The sequence below is a fragment of the Aedes albopictus genome, chromosome 1 (genome assembly GCF_035046485.1).
Source record: "Aedes albopictus strain Foshan chromosome 1, AalbF5, whole genome shotgun sequence".
NCBI lineage: Eukaryota > Metazoa > Arthropoda > Insecta > Diptera > Culicidae > Aedes > Aedes albopictus.
This window is the reverse complement of record NC_085136.1, coordinates 178275753-178302682: the sequence shown is the minus strand read 5'-3', so window position 1 is coordinate 178302682 and position 26930 is coordinate 178275753. Positions and strand designations below refer to the sequence as shown.

The window sequence follows — 26930 nt, the reverse complement described above, 5'->3', positions numbered from 1 at the left end:
ACAGAAATTATTTTAGGGGTGTTCAAATTTCCTCTAGAACCGTGCAACCGATATATATATATATTTAAATGTTTACCTAATTGGAAGCGGTCTGAAAATTACTGTACGCATAATGGATGTGTGTGGTATAGTATAAGATAAAATATTTTGAACATCCCTAGTGCTCCCGGCACAGTGGCTAGTTGCAATTAAATTTTCAATTGACTATATCTCAGCAACGGCTCAACCGATTTTCAAAATTCTTTTACCAATCTCTTCTCCGAATCCTAAAGTTTCAGATAATTGAACAGAAATTTTTCTAGGGGTGTTCAATTTTCCTCTAGAACGGTGCAACCGATATAATTTTTTTTTTCAAAATGTTTACCTAATAGGAAGGGGTCTGAAAATTACTGTACGCATAATGGATGTGTGGGGTACAGTATAAGATAAAATATTTTGAACATTCCTAGTGCTCCCAGCACGATAATCGAAAATTTGTTGAAACTAAATTTTAAATTAGCTATATCTCAGCGATGGCTTAACCGATTTTCAAAATTATTTTCCTTACTTGTTGTCCTAACCTTCTAGTTTCAGATAATTGAATAAAAAATATTCTAGGGGTGGTTCAATTTTCTCCATATCAGTGCAGAAGATACGATATTTTTCAGCCATTTTTTCTTCATTGAGGACGTTCAAAATATTTCCTTGAACATCATAAACCTACATTATTCAAACGGGAATAGTATAAGATCTATCTGGATACATGCAGTAAACCTCAATTAAAAAGATGTTGAACATCCCTAGTGCTCCTTGAATTATGATCGAAGCTTGACTGTAATTAAATTTTCAATCGCATATATCTCAGCGATTGCTCAACCGATTTTCAAAATTATTTTACCAATCTCTTGTACGAATCTTCAAATTACAGAAGTTTGAAAAAAACCCTTCTAGAGGTGTTCAAATTGCCTCTTGAACAGTTCAACTTGTTTCAAAATATTTATATCATTGTAAAAGTTCTAAATATTTCGGTAAACATCATAAATCTTCGTGATTCTAATGAGAATAGCATAAGATCACTTGATACATATTGTGAACTACATAGTAAATTGAACATCCCTAGCACTACCGGCATTGTGATCGAAATTCGGCTGTAACTATATTTTCAATGGGCTATATGTCAGCGATGACTTGACCGATTTGCTATATTATTTGACTAAACTCTTGTCAGAATTTTGTTGTGTTCAAATTTCCTCAAGAGCTCTGCATCCGGTGTATTTTTTTCGACTTGTTTACTTCATTGTGAACGTTCTAAATATTTTCACAAGCATGAGAAATCTGCGAGATTCTTATTAGAACAGTATAACATAAAAGGATACATTTTTCGTGTGTTGTCCGTTGTCTCATATTTGTGATCGTTCAGTCTGTACAACCTCTGGTTGAAGACGGTGTAGTCTTTTCAAAGAGAATCTTCGTGCATGTCACGTGATATATTAAGGCAAAAATGGTAATGAGTAAAGACAACTCTTAGCTACGAACTGTGGAACTTAAGAATTTAACGTACTGGGAGTGCTAGTATGCGAAATATTCAGAATGATTACAATGAGGCAAATATGTTGAAAAATATTTTTTTAGGTTGCACTGTTGCTGTTGTTGTTACACAGCAACCATAGAATGATTTTTGTTAAACTGTCTGAAAATTGATGGTTTGCGCAACATATTTTTAAAACAAACCCTGAAAACCGGCTGAGATATGCATGCAGTAATCTTATACAATTTTCATTTGAACCACGTAGATTTATGTATGATGTTTGGGGTAAAATTTTGAACTTTTGCAATGAATGAGCAAATTGAAAAAATGTAATGGTAGTAATGGTTTGAAGGAAATTTGAACGCTCTCATAATGATTTTTTTTCAATTGTTTGAATCTTGAATAACTGCAGAACATGTTACTAGAAGAATTTTGAAAATCGGTTAAGCCATCGCAGAGATACAGCTGATTAAAAATTTTGTTTAAACTAATTCGATCACCGTGCCTGGAGCGCTAGGGATTCTAATATATTCTAATATAAACCACACCCATAGATTATGCCTACGGAAATTTTTATAACGTTAAAATTGGTAAACATATCGAAAAAAATATATCGGTTGCACAGAGGAAATTTGAACACCCCTATAATGTTGAATTGTTTGAACCTTGAAGATTATGATAAAAGAGTTCTAAAAGCATTTTGAAAATCGGTTGAGCCATCGCTGAGATATGTAAGATTCAAATATTGGTTGCAGCTAAAATTTGATCTCAATTTCGGGAGCTCAAGAGATGTTCAATATATTTTTCTGTGAGATTCACTATAAGCATTCGGTTATCTAATACTATTCTCATTTGAATCACATAGATGTTTGATCTAGCTACTTTATCGGCGCTGCAGTCTTGGGGAATCAAAACGACTGTTTTAGATTTGTCCCGACGTTTCGACTCTGTTTCGAGTCTTCTTCAAAGGGAAAATTCTGACTTTGAAGAAGACTCGAAACAGAGTCGAAACGTCGGGACAAATCTAAAACAGTCGTTTTGATTCCCCAAGACTGCAGCGCCGATAAAGTAGCTAGATTACACATATCAGTCGAACTCTCATAAGTACCATAGATGTTTGATATTTACGGAAATATTTGGAAGGTTCACAATGAAGAAAAACTGGTCGAAAAAATCGTATCTGCTGCACTGGCATGGAGAAAATTTGACCAGCCCTAGATTATTTTTCATGCATTTATCTGAAACTGAACTGAAAAAGATTAGGACAACATATTAGTAAAAAAATAATTGAAAATCGGTTAAGCAATCGCAGAAATATAGCTGATTTAAAATGAAGCTTCAACTAATTTTCGATCATCGTGCCTGGAGCGCTAGGGATGTTCAAAATATTTGATTGAATACGATTCTCATTTGAACCATACAAATTAATCATGTCTACGGAAGCGCTTGTATCGTTTACAATTAGGTAAACATGTCGATTGCACTGTTCTAGAGAAATTTGAACATCCCTAGAATGATTATTGTTCATTTGTTTGAAACTTGAATATTCGAACAAGAGATTGGTAAAAGAATTTTGAAAATCGGTTGAGCCATCGCTGAGATATAACCAATTGAAAATTCAATTGCAACTAATCACTGTGCCGGGAGCGCTAGGGATATTCAAAATATTTTTCTGTTAAATTAACGATATGGATCCAGTTACTTCTACTATTTTCATTTGAACACCGCAAATCGGTCAAGTCATCGCTGACATTTACCCCTTTGGAAATATAGTTACAGCCAGTGCTGCAATTTTTTGTCAGGCCTTTATGATAGCGATATTTTGCTTTTTTCATTCTCTTCGTTTTGGTTTTCCTGTAAAAGTTGCTTTCCGATCAGCAACACGGGAGCGAAATGAAATAGGTACTCACACTCGCACGCAGCGTGCTGAAAGCGAGAGCTGACAGGGCTAAATTTCCATTCAATTTTCTGTAGTTGAGTGTTTTCACCCGTGCTAACGCATAGGGCACTCACTCTCACAAGCCACCGCTTGAGACGAATGGCCTTTCAGCATGAGTAGTGTGTGGATGATTGGGAATTGATCTTGTTGGGTCGCTCACGAATGGAGCTCTCGGACTCTGTCAGTTCTCACATCGAGGAACTGAAAACGACCGCCGCAGTCATTCATTTTCGGCTGAAAAACAGGCACTGAGACTGATATTTTGCAGGACTGGTTACAGCCGAATTTCGATCACAATGCCAGTAGTGCTAGGGATGTTCAATTTACTATGTAGTTCACAATATGTATCAAGTGATCTTATGCTATTCTTATTAGAATCACAAAGATTTATGATGTTTACCGAAAAATTTAGAACTTTTACAATGATATAAATATTTTGAAAAAAGTTGAACTGTTCAAGAGGCAATTTGAACACCCCTAGAAGGGTTTTTTTATATTCAAACTTTTGTAATTTGAAGATTCGTACAAGAGATTGGTAAAATAATTTTGAAAATCGGTTGAGCCATCGCTGAGATATAAGCGATTGAAAATTTAGTTACAGTCAAGCTTCGGTCACAATTCAAGGAGCACTAGGGATCAACATCTTTTTAATTGAGGTTTACTGCATGTATCCAGATAAATCTTATACTATTCTCGTTTGAATAATGTAGGTTTATGAAGTTCAAGGAAATATTTTGAACGTCCTCAATGAAGAAAAAATGGCTGAAAAATATCGTATCTTCTGCACTGATATGGAGAAAATTGGACCACCCCTAGAATATTTTTTATTCAATTATCTGAAATTAGAAGATTAGGACAACATGTAAGGAAAATAATTTTGAAAATCGGTTAAACCATCGCTGAGATATAACTGATTTAAAATTTAATTTCAACAAATTTTCGATTATCGTGCCGGGAGCGCTAGGGATGTTCAAAATATTTTATCTTATACTATACCACACACATCCATTATGCGTACAGTAATTTTCAAACCGCTTCCAATTAGGTAAACATTTAAAAAAAAATATATCGGTTGCACTGTTCTAGAGGAAATTTGAACACCCCTAGAATAATTTCTGTTCAATTATCTGAAACTTTAGGATTCGGAGAAGAGATTGGTAAAAGAATTTTGAAAATCGGTTGAGCCGTTGCTGAGATATAGTCAATTGAAAATTTAATTGCAACTAGCCACTGTGCCGGGAGCGCTAGGGATGTTCAAAATATGTTTCTGTTAGATTAACGATATGCATCCAGTTATCTTCTACTATTTTCATTTGAACACCTCAGATTTATGATGTTTTCTGAAATATTTGGAACGCATGATAAGCATGACGAAACAAAATTTGTATCGGTTGCACTGTTCTAGAGGGAATTTGAACACCCCTAGAACAATTTCTGTTCAAGCATCTGAAATTTTAAGATTCGGACATGAGATTGATAAAAAAATTTTGAAAATCGGTTGAGCCATTGCTGAGATATAGCCAATTAAAAATTTAGTTACAACAAATTTTCGATCCCGGTGCTCCGCGTAACTTTTTTGATCTCGGTGCTCCTAGTGTTAATTACTCCACGACTTGCTTCAGGAATAACTCTAGAAAATCCTCCAGGAATTTTTCCAGGAATGACTTCAGGGATTCCTACGGGAATTTTTCCAGAAACTACTTCAGAATATCCTCAAAAAAATCCTCCAGGAATTCTACAAGGAAATACTTACGGGATTCCTCTAAGAACGACTCCAGGAATTCTTCTAGGATCTACTCCAGGGATTCCTGCACGAATTCCTCCTGGAAACAATCCAAGAATTCCCATAATTTCTCTTTGAATTACTCCTGGAATTCATAAAAAAAACCTTCCGGAATTTTTCCAAAATTCCTCCCAGAATTCCTTTTAGAAATACCTCAAGGAAATGCTTGAAGAATTTATTCAGAAATTCTTTAAAGAGCAGCTTCAGAAGTGGCTCCAATCTTTTAGGAATTCCTTCACGAATTATTTCAGGAATTCCTCTTTCTCCTGAATTCGTCCTGAAATTCTTCCCGAAATTTCTGAAGGTTTTATTTTAGAAATTCCTCAAGATTTTTTTCAGGAAGGCTTCCAGAAATTCCTCTCAGAAACACTCTAAGAATTTCTCCATGAATTACTTCAAGGCTTTCTTCAAAAACTATTCCAGAGCCTACTCTAGGAATTACTCCAGGATTTCCTCAAGAAATGTCTCTAGAATTTCCTCCACGAATTCCTTCGGTTAATCTTCCAGGAATTCCTCCCGGAATTATCTCAGGAACAGGAATTCTTTAAAGAGCTACTCCAGGGATTCCTCTGGGAAGCGCTTCATATTTTTTTTCAGGAATAGCTCCAGAAACTCCGTTAGAACTTACTCTAAGAATTCCTCCAGGAATCACTACAGTATTCCTCTAGGTAGGATGTCATCCGGAAATTTATCTAAGAATTCCTCCCAGGAGTTCCTTCGGAGTTTCTTTCAGGAAACTCTGGAAGAATCCCTGGTGTAATCCTTGGAGGAACTCTTAAAATAATCCCTGGAGGAATTTTTGAAGAAATACCTGGAGGGAGTCTTGGAAGAATTCCTGGGGGATTTCCTTGGAGAAATTTCATTAGGAATCCCTTGAAAAATACCTGTAGTAAGCCTTGAAGGAGCTTTTGAAAGAGTCACTGGAGGAATTCAAGGAGGAATCCCTGGAGCTATCTCACAAGTTATTTTTGGAGGATTTTCTGGTGGAATTCATGGAGAAATTTTTGTAGGAATTTTTGAAGGAACTACTGGAGGAATTTGTGAATGAATTCCTGGAGGAGTTCGTAAAGTAATTCCTGAATAAATTTCTTCAAAAATCCCAGGAAGAACTGTTCGAGGGATTTTTGGAGAAATTCATAGAGGGATTCTTGAAGCAGAAATTCCAACAGGATCTTCCCCAAAAATCACTCCACAATTTTCCCTGAAAGTCCTCCAGAAATTATTCCAGAAACTGCTACGGGAACTCCCCCAAGAATTCTTTCAAGATTTCAATCAAGAATCCGTTCAAAATTTTTTCCAAGAATTTCTACAGAAATTCCTGGATGACATCCTACCTTGAGGAATTACTGGAGTGATTCCTGGAGGAATTCTTGGAGTAAATTCTAACGGAGTTTCTGGAGCAATTCCTGGAATCCCTGTAGTAACTCTTTAAGGAAAACTTTACCTGAGATAATTCCGGGAGGAATTCCTGGAAAGTTAACCGAAGGAATTCTTGAAGGAAGTTCTAGAGACATTTCTTGAGGAAATCCTGAAGAGAAACATGCATTATTGCTGGAGAACTCCTGCATTAATTACCAGAGACATTTCTTGAGGAAATCCTGGAGTAATTCCTGGAGTACGTTCTGGAATACTTCTTCAAGACGAATCCCTGGAGATATTCCTAAGCAATATCTGGAGAAGTTCCTGAAAAAATTCGTGAAGGAATTCCTAAAAGATTGGCTGGAGGCACTTCTGGAGGAGTTCTTTAAGGATTTTCTGAAGAAATTCTTGAAGCATTTGCTTGAGGTATTTCTAGAAGGAATTCTGGGAGGAATTTCTGGAAAAATTTCAGAAGCAATTTTTGGACGAATTGCTGGAGTAATTCAAAGAGAAATTATGGGAATTCTTGGATTGTTTCCGGGAGGAATTCTTGACGGCTTTCCTGGAGTAGTTCCCGGAGTAATTCTTGGAGGAATCCCGTAAGTATTTCCTTGTAGAATTCCTGGAGAATTTTTTTGAGGACAGCCTGAAGTAGTTCCTGGAAGAATTCCCGTAGGAATCCCCGAAGTCATTTCTGAAGCAATTCGTGGAGGAATTCTTAGAGTTATTCCTGAAGCAATTCTTGGAGTAATTAATGGAGTATTTCCTGGAAGACTTTATGGAAGAATTCCTGAAGGAATTCTTGGAGGAATTTTTGGAGGAATTCCTCGAGTTATTCCTGAAGCAATTCTTGGAGTAATTCATGGAGTATATCCTGGAAGACTTTATGGAAAAATTCCTGAAAGAATTCTTGGAGAAATTTTCGGAGGAATTCCGTGAGGAATTTCTGGAAAAGTTCGTGGATGAATTCCTGGAGTAATTCCTGGTGAAATTCCTGGAAGAATTCCTGGAGTATTTTCTGTAGGAATTCCTGGAGCAATGCCTGGAGGAATTTCTGGTGGATATTCTGTAGGAATTCCTGGGGGAATCCCTAGAATATTTATTGAAGGAATCACTGGCGAAATTTCTGGACGAAAGAAATAACTGGCGAAATTCTTAGAGGAATTTCTGGAGTGTTTTCTGGAGGAATGTCTGGAGAAATTTCTGGAGGATATTCTGTACGAACTCCTGGAGGAATCCATAGAAGATTTATTAAAGCAACCACTGGCGAAATTTCTGGACGATTTCCTGGAGGAAAAACAGGAAGGAATTCTGAAGGAATCTCTAAAGAATTTTCTGGAGCATTTACTGGAGAAATTTATGAAGGAATCACTGGAGGAATTCCTGGAAAAAAAATGGAGGACATCTTGCAGTAGTTACTGGATAAACATCTGTAAGAATCCTGTAGGAATACCTGGAGTAACTCGAGAAATTTTTGGAGTTATGCCTGGAGTATTTCCAAAAAGACTTCCTGGAAAAATACCTGATGGAATTTCTGGAGGTATGCATTGAGCAATTTCCGTTGGAATTCTTGGAGGAACTCCTGGAGTAGTACCTGAAGTAATTTCTGGAGGAATTCCTGGAATAATTTATGGAGAAATTCATGAAGTAATTCCTGGAGAAATGCCTGGAGTACTTTCTGGAGAAATTTTTGATGAAATCCCTGAAGAAATTCCTAGAGGAATTCTGTGAGGAATTACTGAAGGAATTTCCGGAGGAATTACTGACGGAATTTCTAGAGGAATTTCTTGATAATTTCCAGGAAGAAATTCTGGAAGGAATTCTAGAGGAATCCTTGGAGGAACCTCTAGAGAATCTCCTGCAGCAATTACAGGAGGAATTTATGGTGGGATTCCTGGAGGAATCCCTGCAGGATTTCCTGGTAGAATTTCGGGATAAATTCCTGCAGGAACTCATGGAGGAATAACTGGAAGAATTTTTGGAGGACACCGTGGAAAAAAATCTAGAGGAATCGTCAGAGGAATTCCTAGATGAATCCTTGCAGGAATTCTTAGAGAAAGTCTTGGAGCAATTTATTGAAAAAATGTCTTGTGAAATCCCTGGAAGAATTCCTGATGAAATCCCTTCTACAATTCCTGAAGAGAAATTCCTGTAGAAATTTCGAGATGAATTTCTGGAGTTATTACTGGAAGAACTACTGGAAGAAATTTTAGCTGGCATCGTGGAGGATTTTTTGGAGGAATCCCTTGAGGAAGTCCTGGTGGTATTAATGCAGGAATTTCTGGAAAAATCCCTTGAGTCCTTCAGTAATTTTCGGGAAAAATCCTGAAGAGAAACATGCATTATTGCTGGAGAACTCCTGCATTAATTACCAGAGCTATAATGGAGAAATTCCCAGTAAAATCCTAGGGTGATTCTACGACAAATGCTGGAGGAATTCTTGAGCTAATTCTTAAGAAATTCCCTTGGTATTTTTTGGGGGTGGCCTGGAGGAATGCCTGGGGAGCTCCTGGAATCACTCTCAGGAACATCAGGAGTGCTTCCCGTTGAACTGAAAATAAATAAACTGTGGGAAGCTACTCCTGGAATAATTTCTGGAGAAAAATTCTAAACCAGTTCTTGAAAGTATCCCAGAAGAAATTTTAGTAGAACTAAAGGACAAAAACTCAGACGGAGTAGCTGGAGAAATACCAGGAAGGACTCCTAGAAGAATCTCATTAGAGGTTTTCCAGAAAGAACTACGGGAGAGTCCCAGAAAGCATTCAAAGGGAAATCATAAAAAAGCTGGAGGAATCCCAGATTCCTGTAGAAATTACAAAAGAAAGTTCTGGATGAATGTACATCAAACACACTGGAGAAAGTGCGCAAAAAAAAACAAAAATAAATGACAACCGCTTTATACTGTGCGTGCGTTCGCGCAACATAAATTGCTGGTGCGCAGGCGCTATAGCCCGGTGAGCATTGTGTGCAGTGAGAACGAAGCGACAAAAGCCCTATCGCGTCTCGGCCGCGGCCCCGGCCCGGACCCAATCTCGGCCCGAAGGTTTAAATATCCCTTAAAACGGTGCCACCCAGCGTTATGATCTCGCTAAATTCCACCAGTGAGTGGGTTTGGGTGTATGGCATCTAGGCGAATCTTCACCCAAAGAAAAGGATGCCTTGAGATTGATTCATAAACATTGCGCGCAATTTTCCGTTCACTGTTGGCTCTGTCAAACGATGACCGCCACCGCGACGCCGGACTTCGTTGCCCAAAGTATCTAAATATGTACCAAGGTAAGAGATTCCTTCTAATATTCATGGATTTGTGAGAAAAGGAAAAAAGCAAAAAATAGTTATGAAGTTAGCGCAGATTTGTATGGGCACATCACTATTTAGCAAACTTTCTTAAGAAATTAAGCACCCATGTAGGCGTAGATTTCTTTGGGCCTATTGAAATCGTAATAGGGCGAAAGGTCGAAAAGCGTTGGGGGGTCTTAATGACGTGTCTAACTGTCCGGGCTCTTCATATTGAGGTTGCTAACTCCCTTAGCACCAGCTCGTGTATGATGGCGTTGAACAATTTTATCGCTCGTCGAGGCACACCAGTGCGCTTTTACTCCGATAGAGGGACGAATTTCGTCGGCGCGTCCAAAGAGCTACGCGACGCTCTGAAGGCGCTAGACAAGCACGAAATGTCGAAGGAGTACACAACACCAACTACGTCCTGGCAGTTCAACCCTCCGTCCAGCCCCCACATGGGCGGTAGCTGGGAGCGGTTGATCCAATCGGTAAAGCGGAACCTGACAGAAGTGCTGAAATGTAGGCGACCAACGGACGAGGAACTACGCAGCGCGTTGACACAGATCGAATCTGTTCTCAACAGTCGCCCACTTACTGATGTTCCCGTGGACGATGAGTCGGAACCGGCTCTTACTCCCAACCATTTTTTATTGGGGTCATCGGATGGCTCGAAACCCCTGGCACCATTTGATGACAGCGTTCAAGTTGTGCGACGGGGATGGCAGGTGTCCCAGATGATGGCGAATCTTTTCTGGAAACGATGGCTTAGGAATTATTTACCCGAAATTACTAAACGAACCAAATGGTTCTCTCTCTTCTCTCTTCTTGGCGTAACGTCCTCATGGGACAAAGCCTGCTTCTCAGCTGAGTGTTCTATGAGCACTTCCACAGTTATTAACTGAGAGCTTCCTCTGCCAATGACCATTTTGCATGCGTATATCGTGTGGCAGGCACGAAGATACTCTATGCCCAAGGAAGTCAAGGAAATTTCCTTTACGAAAAGATCCTGGACCGACCGGGAATCGAACCCGTCACCCTCAGCATGGTCGTGCTGAATACCCGTGCGTTTACCGCCTCGGCTATATGGGCCCTATGAACCAAATGGTTCAAGAAGGTAAAGCCCATAGCCGTGGGGGATGTGGATCCGGAGTTACCACGGAACTGCTGGCCTAAAGGCCGGGTAATCGGTACAGTAGAGAAAGGAGGTCAGGTACGTAGAGCAACTGTTTAAACTAGCAAGGGAGTGTACGAGCGACCAGCGGTCAAGCTGGCGGTCCTTGATATCTGGAGCGAAAATAGATAGGCCAAATCATGGAGTTGGCATACCGGGGGGAAGTGTTACAACCCCTCAGGTTGTGTCGCTCCTAGTTACTCAACTGACCGTACCCCATGCTCCGATATGGTCGTGCGCCGATGGATGAGTGATGACAGGAGCAGAATAGAAAGCGAGTGATGAGAACAATAGGGAATAGAAATCCTCTTTATTTACAAAAACAGCAAAGTCATTGAAGACGAATGCTGTGAATTCTTAACGTAGTTTGTTTCCTTATATTACTACTATAAATAATTGCTTAAAACTAGTAGTACGGCCAAAGTAAGATTGTGAAATTGAACTTAAAACTATAAATGCTAAATACTACATGGATTTCTCTAGGTTCATACGACAAACACTATGGACAAATACTTAAACTAAAGCTAACCTAAACATACACGTTAGCCCGAAGGTAAATGAAGTAATAATGTGTTAAAAAGACATAAATGCTAACTAAATATACAAATAGACAGACCTCACATTGCTAGTCAGGGACATTCGACTTAGGACGGACAAAAGGACGAAGATTTACTAAACGTAAGTAACGAAAATATGTACTTTCAAACACAACTATGAATTACCTCCATCATACATGCAGGATATTAAAATATCTACGAACTGACGGATATTATAAATCTCGGAAACTACCCTTTCTTCGCCACCGAAACCCAACACTACCATAAAGTATTCCAGGAAATACTCCATTAATTACTCCACGACTTGCTTCAGGAATAACTCTAGAAAATCCTCCAGGAATTTCTCCAGGAATGACTTCAGGGATTCCTACGGGAATTTTTCCAGAAACTACTTCAGAATATCCTCAAAAAAATCCTCCAGGAATTCTACAAGGAAATACTTACGGGATTCCTCTAAGAACGACTCCAGGAATTCTTCTAGGATCTACTCCAGGGATTCCTGCACGAATTCCTCCTGGAAACAATCCAAGAATTCCCATAATTTCTCTTTGAATTACTCCTGGAATTCATAAAAAAAACCTTCCGGAATTTTTCCAAAATTCCTCCCAGAATTCCTTTTAGAAATACCTCAAGGAAATGCTTGAAGAATTTATTCAGAAATTCTTTAAAGAGCAGCTTCAGAAGTGGCTCCAATCTTTTAGGAATTCCTTCACGAATTATTTCAGGAATTCCTCTTTCTCCTGAATTCGTCCTGAAATTCTTCCCGAAATTTCTGAAGGTTTTATTTTAGAAATTCCTCAAGATTTTTTTCAGGAAGGCTTCCAGAAATTCCTCTCAGAAACACTCTAAGAATTTCTCCATGAATTACTTCAAGGCTTTCTTCAAAAACTATTCCAGAGCCTACTCTAGGAATTACTCCAGGATTTCCTCAAGAAATGTCTCTAGAATTTCCTCCACGAATTCCTTCGGTTAATCTTCCAGGAATTCCTCCCGGAATTATCTCAGGAACAGGAATTCTTTAAAGAGCTACTCCAGGGATTCCTCTGGGAAGCGCTTCATATTTTTTTCAGGAATAGCTCCAGAAACTCCGTTAGAACTTACTCTAAGAATTCCTCCAGGAATCACTACAGTATTCCTCTAGGTAGGATGTCATCCGGAAATTTATCTAAGAATTCCTCCCAGGAGTTCCTTCGGAGTTTCTTTCAGGAAACTCTGGAAGAATCCCTGGTGTAATCCTTGGAGGAACTCTTAAAATAATCCCTGGAGGAATTTTTGAAGAAATACCTGGAGGGAGTCTTGGAAGAATTCCTGGGGGATTTCCTTGGAGAAATTTCATTAGGAATCCCTTGAAAAATACCTGTAGTAAGCCTTGAAGGAGCTTTTGAAAGAGTCACTGGAGGAATTCAAGGAGGAATCCCTGGAGCTATCTCACAAGTTATTTTTGGAGGATTTTCTGGTGGAATTCATGGAGAAATTTTTGTAGGAATTTTTGAAGGAACTACTGGAGGAATTTGTGAATGAATTCCTGGAGGAGTTCGTAAAGTAATTCCTGAATAAATTTCTTCAAAAATCCCAGGAAGAACTGTTCGAGGGATTTTTGGAGAAATTCATAGAGGGATTCTTGAAGCAGAAATTCCAACAGGATCTTCCCCAAAAATCACTCCACAATTTTCCCTGAAAGTCCTCCAGAAATTATTCCAGAAACTGCTACGGGAACTCCCCCAAGAATTCTTTCAAGATTTCAATCAAGAATCCGTTCAAAATTTTTTCCAAGAATTTCTACAGAAATTCCTGGATGACATCCTACCTTGAGGAATTACTGGAGTGATTCCTGGAGGAATTCTTGGAGTAAATTCTAACGGAGTTTCTGGAGCAATTCCTGGAATCCCTGTAGTAACTCTTTAAGGAAAACTTTACCTGAGATAATTCCGGGAGGAATTCCTGGAAAGTTAACCGAAGGAATTCTTGAAGGAAGTTCTAGAGACATTTCTTGAGGAAATCCTGAAGAGAAACATGCATTATTGCTGGAGAACTCCTGCATTAATTACCAGAGACATTTCTTGAGGAAATCCTGGAGTAATTCCTGGAGTACGTTCTGGAATACTTCTTCAAGACGAATCCCTGGAGATATTCCTAAGCAATATCTGGAGAAGTTCCTGAAAAAATTCGTGAAGGAATTCCTAAAAGATTGGCTGGAGGCACTTCTGGAGGAGTTCTTTAAGGATTTTCTGAAGAAATTCTTGAAGCATTTGCTTGAGGTATTTCTAGAAGGAATTCTGGGAGGAATTTCTGGAAAAATTTCAGAAGCAATTTTTGGACGAATTGCTGGAGTAATTCAAAGAGAAATTATGGGAATTCTTGGATTGTTTCCGGGAGGAATTCTTGACGGCTTTCCTGGAGTAGTTCCCGGAGTAATTCTTGGAGGAATCCCGTAAGTATTTCCTTGTAGAATTCCTGGAGAATTTTTTTGAGGACAGCCTGAAGTAGTTCCTGGAAGAATTCCCGTAGGAATCCCCGAAGTCATTTCTGAAGCAATTCGTGGAGGAATTCTTAGAGTTATTCCTGAAGCAATTCTTGGAGTAATTAATGGAGTATTTCCTGGAAGACTTTATGGAAGAATTCCTGAAGGAATTCTTGGAGGAATTTTTGGAGGAATTCCTCGAGTTATTCCTGAAGCAATTCTTGGAGTAATTCATGGAGTATATCCTGGAAGACTTTATGGAAAAATTCCTGAAAGAATTCTTGGAGAAATTTTCGGAGGAATTCCGTGAGGAATTTCTGGAAAAGTTCGTGGATGAATTCCTGGAGTAATTCCTGGTGAAATTCCTGGAAGAATTCCTGGAGTATTTTCTGTAGGAATTCCTGGAGCAATGCCTGGAGGAATTTCTGGTGGATATTCTGTAGGAATTCCTGGGGGAATCCCTAGAATATTTATTGAAGGAATCACTGGCGAAATTTCTGGACGAAAGAAATAACTGGCGAAATTCTTAGAGGAATTTCTGGAGTGTTTTCTGGAGGAATGTCTGGAGAAATTTCTGGAGGATATTCTGTACGAACTCCTGGAGGAATCCATAGAAGATTTATTAAAGCAACCACTGGCGAAATTTCTGGACGATTTCCTGGAGGAAAAACAGGAAGGAATTCTGAAGGAATCTCTAAAGAATTTTCTGGAGCATTTACTGGAGAAATTTATGAAGGAATCACTGGAGGAATTCCTGGAAAAAAAATGGAGGACATCTTGCAGTAGTTACTGGATAAACATCTGTAAGAATCCTGTAGGAATACCTGGAGTAACTCGAGAAATTTTTGGAGTTATGCCTGGAGTATTTCCAAAAAGACTTCCTGGAAAAATACCTGATGGAATTTCTGGAGGTATGCATTGAGCAATTTCCGTTGGAATTCTTGGAGGAACTCCTGGAGTAGTACCTGAAGTAATTTCTGGAGGAATTCCTGGAATAATTTATGGAGAAATTCATGAAGTAATTCCTGGAGAAATGCCTGGAGTACTTTCTGGAGAAATTTTTGATGAAATCCCTGAAGAAATTCCTGGAGGAATTCTGTGAGGAATTACTGAAGGAATTTCCGGAGGAATTACTGACGGAATTTCTAGAGGAATTTCTTGATAATTTCCAGGAAGAAATTCTGGAAGGAATTCTAGAGGAATCCTTGGAGGAACCTCTAGAGAATCTCCTGCAGCAATTACAGGAGGAATTTATGGTGGGATTCCTGGAGGAATCCCTGCAGGATTTCCTGGTAGAATTTCGGGATAAATTCCTGCAGGAACTCATGGAGGAATAACTGGAAGAATTTTTGGAGGACACCGTGGAAAAAAATCTAGAGGAATCGTCAGAGGAATTCCTAGATGAATCCTTGCAGGAATTCTTAGAGAAAGTCTTGGAGCAATTTATTGAAAAAATGTCTTGTGAAATCCCTGGAAGAATTCCTGATGAAATCCCTTCTACAATTCCTGAAGAGAAATTCCTGTAGAAATTTCGAGATGAATTTCTGGAGTTATTACTGGAAGAACTACTGGAAGAAATTTTAGCTGGCATCGTGGAGGATTTTTTGGAGGAATCCCTTGAGGAAGTCCTGGTGGTATTAATGCAGGAATTTCTGGAAAAATCCCTTGAGTCCTTCAGTAATTTTCGGGAAAAATCCTGAAGAGAAACATGCATTATTGCTGGAGAACTCCTGCATTAATTACCAGAGCTATAATGGAGAAATTCCCAGTAAAATCCTAGGGTGATTCTACGACAAATGCTGGAGGAATTCTTGAGCTAATTCTTAAGAAATTCCCTTGGTATTTTTTGGGGGTGGCCTGGAGGAATGCCTGGGGAGCTCCTGGACTCACTCTCAGGAACATCAGGAGTGCTTCCCGTTGAACTGAAAATAAATAAACTGTGGGAAGCTACTCCTGGAATAATTTCTGGAGAAAAATTCTAAACCAGTTCTTGAAAGTATCCCAGAAGAAATTTTAGTAGAACTAAAGGACAAAAACTCAGACGGAGTAGCTGGAGAAATACCAGGAAGGACTCCTAGAAGAATCTCATTAGAGGTTTTCCAGAAAGAACTACGGGAGAGTCCCAGAAAGCATTCAAAGGGAAATCATAAAAAAGCTGGAGGAATCCCAGATTCCTGTAGAAATTACAAAAGAAAGTTCTGGATGAATGTACATCAAACACACTGGAGAAAGTGCGCAAAAAAAAACAAAAATAAATGACAACCGCTTTATACTGTGCGTGCGTTCGCGCAACATAAATTGCTGGTGCGCAGGCGCTATAGCCCGGTGAGCATTGTGTGCAGTGAGAACGAAGCGACAAAAGCCCTATCGCGTCTCGGCCGCGGCCCCGGCCCGGACCCAATCTCGGCCCGAAGGTTTAAATATCCCTTAAAACGGTGCCACCCAGCGTTATGATCTCGCTAAATTCCACCAGTGAGTGGGTTTGGGTGTATGGCATCTAGGCGAATCTTCACCCAAAGAAAAGGATGCCTTGAGATTGATTCATAAACATTGCGCGCAATTTTCCGTTCACTGTTGGCTCTGTCAAACGATGACCGCCACCGCGACGCCGGACTTCGTTGCCCAAAGTATCTAAATATGTACCAAGGTAAGAGATTCCTTCTAATATTCATGGATTTGTGAGAAAAGGAAAAAAGCAAAAAATAGTTATGAAGTTAGCGCAGATTTGTATGGGCACATCACTATTTAGCAAACTTTCTTAAGAAATTAAGCACTCCCATCTTAGAAGCAATTATTTAATTGCATCTCACTGGATTAAAAGTGACCTCCATGCAATAAAACAGGAAATATCGCCATTTGAAAATCGGTGACAAAATATTTTTTCTTGGTTCTAAACATATTTTTTCAGCATTTGGAATTATCCAAACTAATAAAACTTCACAAACTTTGCTGAAATAATGACATTTTAGTGTAAAAACACCAACTTTTCATAACTAACGCAGATGTGTTGGTGAGTCTCCATTTTGACATTTGCGGGAATCTCTTACCTTGGTATTTAGATACTTTGTTCGTTGCCATGCGCACGACGACCAACAGCAAGCAAACGTGTAGGGTTGCCAGACAGTATTGCAATAAAAACATTGATTTATTTCACCAGATTTTGAATTCAAGATTGTGACAAAACTATGAAAGATACAATGTTGCACTAAAGGACAGTTTGGTAGCGTATCAAAAAATGAATGTTTTGTAGAAGAACATTTCTCACATTTATCACGTTTTTCACGAGTAAACTATCAAAAAAGGTGAAAAAGGGGTACATTTTTAGGCACTTTTTACATAAAAGTCAAAATTTCTGCACTTAAATGACTTTTTATCAATTACCTGTCCAAAGAGCATTAAAAGACAAAGCTTTAAGCTTTCTATCCATGCGCTTAGATTGATTATACGGTTCATAGTTTCTGAGTTAGAGATGTTTAAAGATGGGGTAATTTAAAAACACTAATTTTTGAATAACTCACTTAGCAGTGATTTCCGGACCTACCTGTAGAACAATTTTTTGCTGCAAATATGGTCTACTTTCACCTCCTTTCGGGTGTAACACGAATTACCAGTCACCCTGTATTATGTACAACATATTCGATAGAATTCAAGGTAATTCAATAGTACAAAAATTCTAAATCTTTTCTTTTGCGTTTCGAACGAAGTGATCTTCGCAAGCTTAAATCATTTTGAATGCCAAAGGCTACATCTTGTTTACGTTTTCTTCTTTGATTAATACATAACGGAACAACAGAATGTCCTGGTTCACCAAGACCATCTGGAGATGAAGTTGGTTGATTCATCGAAGGCTCCGTATTGCTGGTTGACTGCTGCACTGAACCATCATCACGCTTTGAAGAATTTCGAATAGGCACACTATTGCCTGAAAGCCTTGATGTTGACAAACTATTGCCAGAGGCTGATGAGTTAGACAAACTATTGCCATTCTGTGTATTGAATAAACATGAATCAGAAACAAATCCGTAAAAATCGTCTTCTGGATCAATCACGTCTGCCCTCTCCCTGGTACGCTTCCTGTTATCCGCTTCATTACTACTCCACATAATGCTCTTAGGCAATTGATGCCTCAACATAAGCTGTTCGCGGTGAGCTGTGTACGTACGGCCTCCTACATAAACCTGAAACACATTGTGAGATATTTGCTTGAGGAAAATAGCGTCCAGCCACCTCTTCACATCAGTCGGTTTAAAGTTTTTGAAGTACACTGGATCGCCTGTATGCAACTGGGCAAACTTGTCCTTTTTGGTTCCATCCGCATTAAAACTAGTCCTTTTTTCTCCTTTTGAATCGTCAGATGGTTTTTAAAACTACTTTTTGGATTAACTAAGTCAAGAATCGTTTTTGGTTTAAATTTAAACAGTTTTTCTGATGGAAAACTCGAGTCTTTTGTACATGTATTGCGATAATTAAACAGAAAGCAAGATAATCTATCTTCAAGATCTAATTCTTTTATTTGTGGGTCGAGCAAAAACTTCTTCAAAACCTCTTTAGCCACCCGAACCATTCTTTCTGCTTGGCCGTTACTCGAAGTGTGATATGGTGGGCTTTTCAGGACTTTGATGCCCTGCTTTTACCAAAAATCTACTAAATATTTTGAGTTGAATGGTAGCCCACCCAAAAAGAGATATGAATTTAGTCTTAACTTTTTTGGCATCAGTCCCATTTCTCATGAATTCAACTTCAAGCCACTTCGAGTAACTATCTACCACTACAAGTAAAACTTTTTGTTCAAAATAGAAGAAATCTGCATGTATTCTACTAAATGGACGAGTGGTGGGAATCCAGTTCACAACATTAGCTTCTTTCTTTGGTACCACTGCCATCTGATTACATGTGACTTTTAACGAAACTTTCAATATCACTATTGATTCCGTACCAGTAAACGGTTCTTCTGGCCAGTTGTTTGATTTTATGAATACCTGTGTGATTTCTATGTAGAAGTTTCAAAACTGTTGCATGCAAACTGGCTGGAATTACAACTCGATCCTGGAAAAGCAAGCAACCATCCAACAGCTCAATATCTTGATGCTGTGAATAAACATCTTTAAATCTTTTCTCCAACTTTTTTGGCCAACCGTTTTGCATGAAAAACAACACCTTCTGAAGGAAATCATCCTTTTTTGTCTCACTTCCAATTATTATCCAGTCCAAAGGTATATCTGCGGTAATATTGATGTTTTTGATGGAATCGCGTAGTAACTCTTTGGGAACTTCTTGTGGTAAGGGAAAACGAGAGCAAAAGTCCGCGTTTCCCATTTGAGCAGATGGGCGATAAACAATGTCGAAATCATAAATTGACAACTCCATTATGTATCGTTGTAGCCGGGTTACAAATATTGAGTTCTTGCCTTCCTTTCCAAAAATACCAATCAAAGGTTTGTGATCTGTGTAAACGGTAAACTTCTTTGCATACAAATACTTGTGAAACTTTTTAATTGTACTAACAATCGCCAACGCCTCTAGATGCAAAATTGGATACGATTTCTGTGCATCATTCAACGAGAAGGAAGTGAAACTTATTGGCCGCTCTTCTTTTGCAATTACATGTGCAATCACTCCTCCCAAACCGTAACCACAGGCATCCGAAACAACAACTATTGTTTTTTTTAGGATCGTAGTATTCCAAAAGATTAGAGTTTATTAGCAACTTTTTACAAAATTCAAATGATTTGTCACAATCATCGCTCCAAACAAATGTATTGTTCTTTCTTAACAAATTGTACAACGTGCTGAGCTGCGAGGATAAATTGGGAATGAAACGACCATAATAGTTTAGCAAACCCAAAAATGCCTTCAATTCCGTGACGTTTTTCGGAGCTGAAGCTCTGCGAATCGTCTCAATTTTATCAGGGCATGGTAACAGTCCTTTGTCTGGTAAAACATGACCTAAATAAGGCAAACTAGAAACAAAAGACTTGCATTTTTTTTAAATGAACTTTAATGTTGAACTTAGACAAACGTGCTAAGACCAAATAAAGCTTCTTTTTACAGTCCTCGTAGTCCTTTCCAGCGATCAACACGTCGTCAAGATAACATGAAACTCCCTCTATTCCTTGCAAAACTCGATCCATTACTTTTTGAAAAATGGCTACACTACTAGATGCTCCCTGTGGTAGGCGATTATAAGAGTACAAACCTTTGATTTTGTTTATTATTATAATTTTTCTTGATTTTTTGGAAAGGCGCAGCTGAGTGTAAGCTCCAGCCAAATCGAGAGAACAAAAAACTTTAGAACCCGACAATGAAGCAAACAAATCTTGAGCCACCGGAAGTGGGTAGGTATTCGGTATAATGACCTTATTTATGGAGATTTTGCAATCAATCACCATCCTAATACCCTGATCTTTCTTCACCACAATTATAACCGGGGAAGCCCATTCGCTGACATCAACGGGGGTGATAATACCATCCCGCTCTAAAGAATCAATATGTTCAATAACTTTATCTCTTAAACGATATGGGACTTCGTATGCTCGCCTAAAAACTGGTTTATCTTCCTTCAAAACTAAATCGGCTTCAAAATCTTTAATCGGTGTTGAAAAGTCATTATCGAAACATTTGCAAATTTACTTTTGATGTCCTCTTGAATGCTATCCTCCTTTGCCATGGCTGTGTAGTTTACGGAAACAGGGCGAAATGCGTCTCTCCATGCCGAAAAGAATACATCCAGGCAGTCACGCCCGAATAATGGTGTGAAGATTTTCTTGCTCTCCAAAACCACTAGCTGTACCACCTTACGCTGATCATTTGCTCTTACCGACACCTCGAATTGACCGACGACCTTCAGCTATGCTCCGTCGACGACAGCTAACTTTACAGGACATCTGGAAAGCTGACTGTATCCGAACTTCTTCTCATACGTTTGTCGGCAAATGACGGATACCGCGGTGCCACTGTCGATTTTCATCTGTAGAGTTTCACCGTCGACTGCTGCATCGATCAAGCAAGGCGCGCTGGATCTCTGACTGGTGGACACCATAAGAACGCTCATTTCACCTTCTGAATCCGACAAGGCTGCTCTCTTGAAGCGGTCGGATACAATCGATTTTTTTGGTTCAACGACGACAGATTTAATGGACGGTTTTTGATGCTTCAAATCGTAGCAGTACTTGCGAGTATGACCTTTCCTACGACAGTATGTACAGTAGTAAGTTTTGTATCCCCGCTTCCTAGACTCAGAACGACTCCTACTATGACTGCGACTATCATTCATGCGATTGCGAAGATCACGATTTCTACCTCTAGACTTTGTTGGTGTCGGAGTGAAATCCCGACGAAACCCTACCTTTTTTTTACCAAGCCGATCAATAGCACTAATCCTACCTGTTTCTGGTTCATGCATGAGACTAAATAGCTCTTTCTATTACTTCTTCGCGGTTAACAATTATTCGTTCAGCTTTGGCAAGCGTTAAATCATCTTCGTCGAGGAGTCGCTCTTGTAGCTGCTTACTCGAAATACCACACAATAATTTGTCACGGACAGCTGTTTCTTTAAATGTACTGAACTTACAGTACTCTGCCAGTTGTTTTACTGCGAGAATAAAATCTACTGCTCGCTCGCCCGGTTTCTGCACCCTTGCATAGAACTTGATTCGCTGAACTAAGTCGCTTTCACTTCTGTCGAAACGTTTGCGTAACGCTTCCGTCAAGTCTTTGTATTCTATGTTTTTCAAGTCTTGACCAGGGTACAACAACTTGAGCTCGCTGTACACAGCAGTACCACCAGTGTTGCGAAACTCATGCTCACGAGTAAAAAATACTCACTCACCTTACTCTTTTGTGAGTAATGCTCACGCCGTGAGTTACTCACGTATGAGTATACTCATTTGTGAGTATGACCTCGTTACTCACTTGCGAGTAATACTCACACGAGAGTATGACGTCATTACTCACGCGTGAGTTACTCATTTTACTCACGGTGAGTTTAGTGAGTAAGTTATTTTTGTTGGTTTGAAGTAAAGTTTTCGTTTATTCTATACTGCAATAGTGATTATTTATATACTAGGCAAGGTTTTCGAGGAAAGGTGGGTCCACAGAGAAACAGACGTCACACTCTCATCGCTTCCCATCGATCATCTTTTTAACGATTGATTCAAATATTCAGTAGTAGCTCGATTGACCACTCGCGGCGCTGGTATAGTTTTTGCTCCGGTTTGACGTTTGCTCACTACCGCCATCTAGTGGCGGCCCGGCCAAGCACAGTACATTTAGCATTGGGCGATTATGTTTTCGTGACGATGTTTTTTAATGAAATTTGTGCTAAGTGTTACGTCTGTTTCTCTGTGGTGGGTCTGTTCGAAAGCTTTGGCACCATAGGCTAAAAATTCTTATTGTTTACCTACGCATGCAAAGGAATAACATCAATAAGGAAATCTCTATGTTTCGCTTCACTTTGTTAAGGGTATAACTTTTTTCGCATACGTCGGTCCCTTTGCGGTCTTCAACAAAGTAGGGTCGTTCAATTACAGCGTCTCTTAGCTTCAAACTTTTCTTTTCTGCATACATTTGGTCGCGATGAGGGGACAGCTAAAATGGTAAACACAGTGTAAATACTACTTAACAAAGTTTCATGAAGAGTCGTCGGTGTTTAACAAATTTCTTTGTGTTCAACTGCCACCCCGTTCATCGGATGTCGAAAATAAACAAAAGAAATCATCTTGTACCGACTTTTCAAATTCTCTAAGCAGAATACCCTCTTCGAATGAGTGTAATCAGTTTTGTACCTTTTAATTTCGCCCTATGTTGCTTATCCTTTGACTGATACGCGTGTGGGTAACTGACACTGATGAAGATTACGCGTATTTGTCAAAGGATATGAAACATAGGGCAGAATTAAAAGGTATACAAAACAGATTACTCATAAAAAAAAATCAGCTGATTGCATCTTGCGGATAGCCTTATTGAAGACAGATCAATGACAGTTTTGAGGTTATAAGGGTTATATCCCGTTAAGAATGCTTCATCTTCCCATAACCTTTAATCCATTCAGATTTTCGATTCATATTGAATCATTGTCATATTAACTCTACATATTTGAATCAAAACTATAATTTTCCATAAAATACATGATTTGTATTCAAGTGGACATAATGTAAAGTGTATGTACAGGGGATGGCCAAAATGTTTGGGATAGGCAACTTTTTTTTCTCTCACAAAAAAGTTCAACATGCTATAACTTTTCATAGAGCGCATCAAAAAATTTCAAATTTTGACTGTTTGTCAACCTATTATATGTGCATCATTGGTACAAATTTGGGCTCGATTGATTAATCTTTCGCAAAGTTAGAACCGTTCGGGTAAAACACTATTTTTCAGACAACTCATTTTTTGAGCTGTCATATCTCGGAACAAATTACCCGTTTTAGGTAGATAAAATTCAAAAAATAAATGCAAAAATATGTTAAACAAACATAAACTATGAATGGTTCAACAAAATACAATTGAAGAAAAACAAACGAAAATTGCTCAAAAAGAATATAATATCGCGAACAATTTAAACCAAAAAACGAAAAAAACAGATTAAAACATACCTGTTTAGTCAGTTTGGTATTTACTGACTATAACTAAACGATGATCCGGACCAGTCTAATGAAGACACAATCTTACCGAAATTTCTGCACACAACACACACAATCGGTATCACTATAAACGGAGCTGACCGGCGAGACGAAATAGCCCAATGGTTTGTAGTTAACACAAACTGATGAACTATGGCGGATGGCTTTGTCTCAAAACTATCACACAATGCTGCAGCAGAGTTAAACAGAACAATGGGAACTTTAGAGAATCCCAAACGCACGTGATATCTAAAAGAAATATAGCGCTTTCTTACAGATTTTCGTAGAAATTCCACACTATGCCAGCGCTACAAAACTAGTAATAAAACTTCTGCACAACTTTCGTAACTGCATATAATGTTACGGCGAGGGTTTTAAACTTCCACACGCTACTGTGGTGTCACCAAACTTGAAGTGAAACGAATTAGATTTTATCTCACTGCACTCGTGGCGATAATTCTTCACCGACGAACTAAACCACCCCTCACAAACGCAAACGGTAATTATTCACTTAGTTATTAACTTTGAGTTAAAAAAAATCACCTCGTACGCCAGTTGTAATATCTGGTAGTACACGGATATATTTCGGATGCGCGAGGTATAACACCGAGATGTATATTGTTGCACGCTCGGATAACAACTAATCCGATCTTTATTTAAAAGTATCTTCGAAGTGCTGTGGCACTCAATCACTCACGATTACAGTAGTGTCACTACAATGAAGACAAAATCAAAAATTTCCTTATTTTTGACAATGTGGACGAGTTTTGAGACATTTTTGAAGATTATGTGGATGTTCTTTACTTCGATGTGTACTATCATTGTAGTATAAGAGATTGAGAATATAGAATATAAAATAATGATCCAATATAGTAACGTACGAATAAAGTATCTATTTATATCTATCTATCTATCTATCTATCTATCTATCTATCTATATATCTATATATGAATCTATATAAGAATAAGTTTGAAGTCCCTTTGAGGCAACACAACTCACGAACGGCTGAAGCTAGCAGGATGACTCTTACATGGTTCGATTCATATCCATGGTGGCTGTATTTATAAGTGATAAAAGTTACAAAAATCATCTAAAAAGAACAATTGTAAAATTACTGAAATTGTTAAGCGTGGGGAAGAAATCCAATACGATCGCAATACACTAAATTCTTTTTTTACACGACCTTTTTTTACGCGGTTTTATTTTACACGATTTTTTTTACACGATTTTCTCGAAATTACGCGATGTGTTTTTGGAAAGATTCTTCTCTCCTGGTCGCAATTTACTTCCGATGGGGCTCAAATTTCTACCAGAGATCTCTCTTATCATCCTTGATATCCTGTCAAAATTTTAGGATGATCCGATAAAAAAAGTTTTGAAAACTTTTTTCACACGATTTTTTTTACGCGGAACAAAAAATCGCGTAAAAACAGAATTTAGTGTAAAACCATTCTAGAGCATGGTGATGAAATGAACACGCAACAGTTGTCAAATACCACAATCAAAATGGCGGTACGACGTCTGCCGGGACAGCTAGTAATCGATATAAAAGTAAGTACTTCCAATTCTACATATGTTGTGAAATTGCAGAATGATTCACAGTCCGAGCGACTGTCGACTTGTCACGGAAATTGTGCGTCGTGCTGTGCTGTAGACGAGTCAGCTGATAGGCGAATGCAGTAGTCGACGGTTCTATAACATTTACCCGAAAACCATTTTCCCGAAAAACAATTACCCGAAAACCATTTACCCGAATGTAACTTATACCCGAATGGCAAATACCCGAATGCGACATTTACCCGAACGCGACATTTACCCGAATGCGACACTTACCCGAATGCGATATTTACCTAAATAGTTTATTACTATGAACAAATTATGATTTTGTGAATAAAGATCATTTATTTTGTTCAATTCAAAATGTACATGTATTATTTTGTATTGTGAATCAGAAAAGCATTTCAAATATAAAATTCCTCAAGAACAAACTTTATCAAATTTTCTCTTAAATGGTCCGCAATATGCTTGAATAAAACTAATCACTGCAGCTTAATTTTTTTATGCTAACGCTGTTAGCATGCACTCTAGATATTTACCCTTCTTTGATTCATAAGCTGTTCTTTTGATAAGTAAAGAACAGTTTATGATTTTAAAAAGGGGAAATCTCTGTTTGTAGGCCAAATGGTCATTAGCTCGAAACGATTAGAAAACAGCCCTCGGAAAATCAACATATCATTAGAAAAACATTTTTGACAGAGAAGTTTGCAGATTGTTCACCATCAGATCATCCTATTATTGAATGAAAAAAAATTCTTAGATGTAGACTTGGAATCCATCACTCAAACATGTAAGTGTAATTGAAAATGTACATCCCAACTAACAATGATAGCTAAATAACAGCTTATTCAACCAAAACTTAAAAAAATAAGCTTATAAATGGCTTATTCGTCTATTGTACAGCAACAATGTTTGTTGGGCAGTTAGTAGTTCGAACGCCAACAAAATATGCAGCAGTGCAACTCGAAAGAACAGCCTTTGAAGAGAAGAAAAGAAAATCTTCGAAGGATAGGTAATAGTTTCCGGAATGCTGGCTTTCTCAGTCTTGGGTAAATCAAAACTGCAAGTTTTGCCTTTCCCTTGCCGTTTTGATTTACCCAAGACTGAGAAAGCCAGCATTCCGGAATCAATATAGGGTAAAAGCACTAGTCTTCGCCCCCTCCCTAATTTTCGCCCCCCTAATAAAACATTCGTAGTTTTTATGATTAATTAGGTAGATTGTTGCTTGCTTTTCAACGTATCTGAGAGAGCAAATAAAAATCAATCTTGTGCACTAATGATATTTCACAAAACCAATAACTTATTCTATCGAATTAGCAATTGTGAAATAGTCATGACAATGATGTATGTTTTTTTCAACGCAATGCAAACAGTATCGATAATCAGAACCTGGGAAGACTTACAAAATCAACTCTTCCAACCCAAAATAATGAATATTGATAATCATACAAGGCTTAGGAATACACAGCAGATTGTTGATTCAGCTCAATTGATAAAACTTATCAATTTTTAGCTATTTTTATAGGTGGCGAAAATCAGAGCACAAAATTTTAAGTTTCCAATTTTCGCCCCTGGCGAAATCCCTTGTCCCGTTCTATTCGTATTGCGTGTTTCAGTTTTCGCCCCTCTCTTTCTCGTACTGAACTCGGGTGTGGAGATATCGAATGAGATGAAGTTGATCTTTGTGAGGTTGAGG

General features: G+C 38.5%; 2 protein-coding genes across 5 annotated transcripts in view; both read right to left on the bottom strand.

Moving 5' to 3' along the window:
* LOC134285321 (probable ATP-dependent RNA helicase ddx42) overlaps positions 1–26288 on the bottom strand; it is a 36039-nt gene extending 9751 nt beyond the window's left edge. Inside the window, exon 1 of the mRNA XM_062845895.1 lies at positions 11858–26288. Within this exon, the coding sequence (XP_062701879.1) occupies positions 14799–15773 (975 nt within the window). The 5' untranslated portion in view covers positions 15774–26288 and the 3' untranslated portion in view covers positions 11858–14798. The remainder of the gene's footprint in view (positions 1–11857) is intronic.
* The window catches only part of LOC134285324 (glutathione hydrolase 5 proenzyme-like), a 441742-nt gene that overhangs the window by 257709 nt on the left and 157103 nt on the right, over positions 1–26930 (bottom strand). The gene's annotated exons all lie outside the window — the stretch shown is intronic.